Source organism: Saprolegnia parasitica (genome assembly GCF_000151545.1).
Source record: "Saprolegnia parasitica CBS 223.65 unplaced genomic scaffold supercont2.153, whole genome shotgun sequence".
Taxonomy (NCBI): domain Eukaryota; phylum Oomycota; class Saprolegniomycetes; order Saprolegniales; family Saprolegniaceae; genus Saprolegnia; species Saprolegnia parasitica.
Window position 1 is genome coordinate 1 of NW_012156547.1, and position 961 is coordinate 961.

Genomic DNA, 961 nt, shown 5'->3' on the forward strand with positions numbered 1-961 from the left:
TTAATAAATAGACCAAATGACGGATGCGACGCCACATCATGGGCCAAATACGATCCAAAGAGCAGAGACGCCACGACGCAGTTAGCAAACACAGTGCACTATTATAGTTACTTACTCGTGCAAGCCATGTCGTCGCACTGTAGGCTCTTGAAGTAATAAGACTGGGCGTCTCGATGCGCGGCTTCTCGCAACCGCGCGCAAGGCCTTCTCGTCCAAGGAGCTTCCCAGCGCACTCCTTTCAGATGTCGTAAGCTCTCCGATCTCACCTCTCACACTCCATGGGAAACCAACGAGATCGCGTCTCGATACGCTGTGCTCGCCGGTGCTCCAAGAGGAACCTCGTTGGTATGATACTTCAACACGGACAAGCTTTCGCCCATGCGCCTCGAGGCTCGAGCAGCAGCGATTTCGAGCATCAAAGAACAAATCGCACCACTTCCGGGAAGGACAGGACGTGGTTGGAATCTGCCAAAACTGAGCTCGAAACTGGATTTGAAGTCGCCCACTTTGTTGATTGTCCCACTGTGGCCTGGAATCAAAAGCACCCACATCACTTTAAATTCGCAGCGCCATGCAAACAAGAGCGTGGGTGGTGGTGCTCGGCCTCGCCAGCGTCGCGTCGGCCGCGTGCCCGTACGCGACCGTGCTCGCAAAGGAAGTGATCGTCGCTGACAGCAACTGCGGCAGCCAGCAGTGGTGCGTCGTGCGCTCGTCCGACTGCGCGATGCTCAACTTCACGTACAAAGCGTCGTACGACATGTTCACCAACTTTCAAGCCCTCGGCAATTTGGCCAACTACCCCAACCCCGACCTGTGCGACGCTCTATATCGTACATCTTTCACTGTACTAATACGGGTATCTATTGTAGCACGGTTCAAAACACGTCGACGATCGACCTCACGAAAATGGTGCTGCCCAAGACGCTTGAAAACATGTACTACAACACACGTCGGTGGACGA

The 961-nt window shown here is 54.1% G+C and overlaps 1 protein-coding gene across 1 annotated transcript; it reads left to right on the forward strand.

Moving 5' to 3' along the window:
* Positions 1-571: 571 nt before the first annotated feature.
* SPRG_14288 (hypothetical protein) lies at positions 572-929 on the forward strand (the record flags this gene model as incomplete). The annotated part of the gene is made up of 2 exons (XM_012354271.1): positions 572-844; positions 870-929. The coding sequence occupies 2 exons, from the start codon at positions 572-574 to the stop codon at positions 927-929; spliced, it is 333 nt and encodes a 110-aa protein (XP_012209661.1).
* Positions 930-961: the final 32 nt, after the last annotated feature.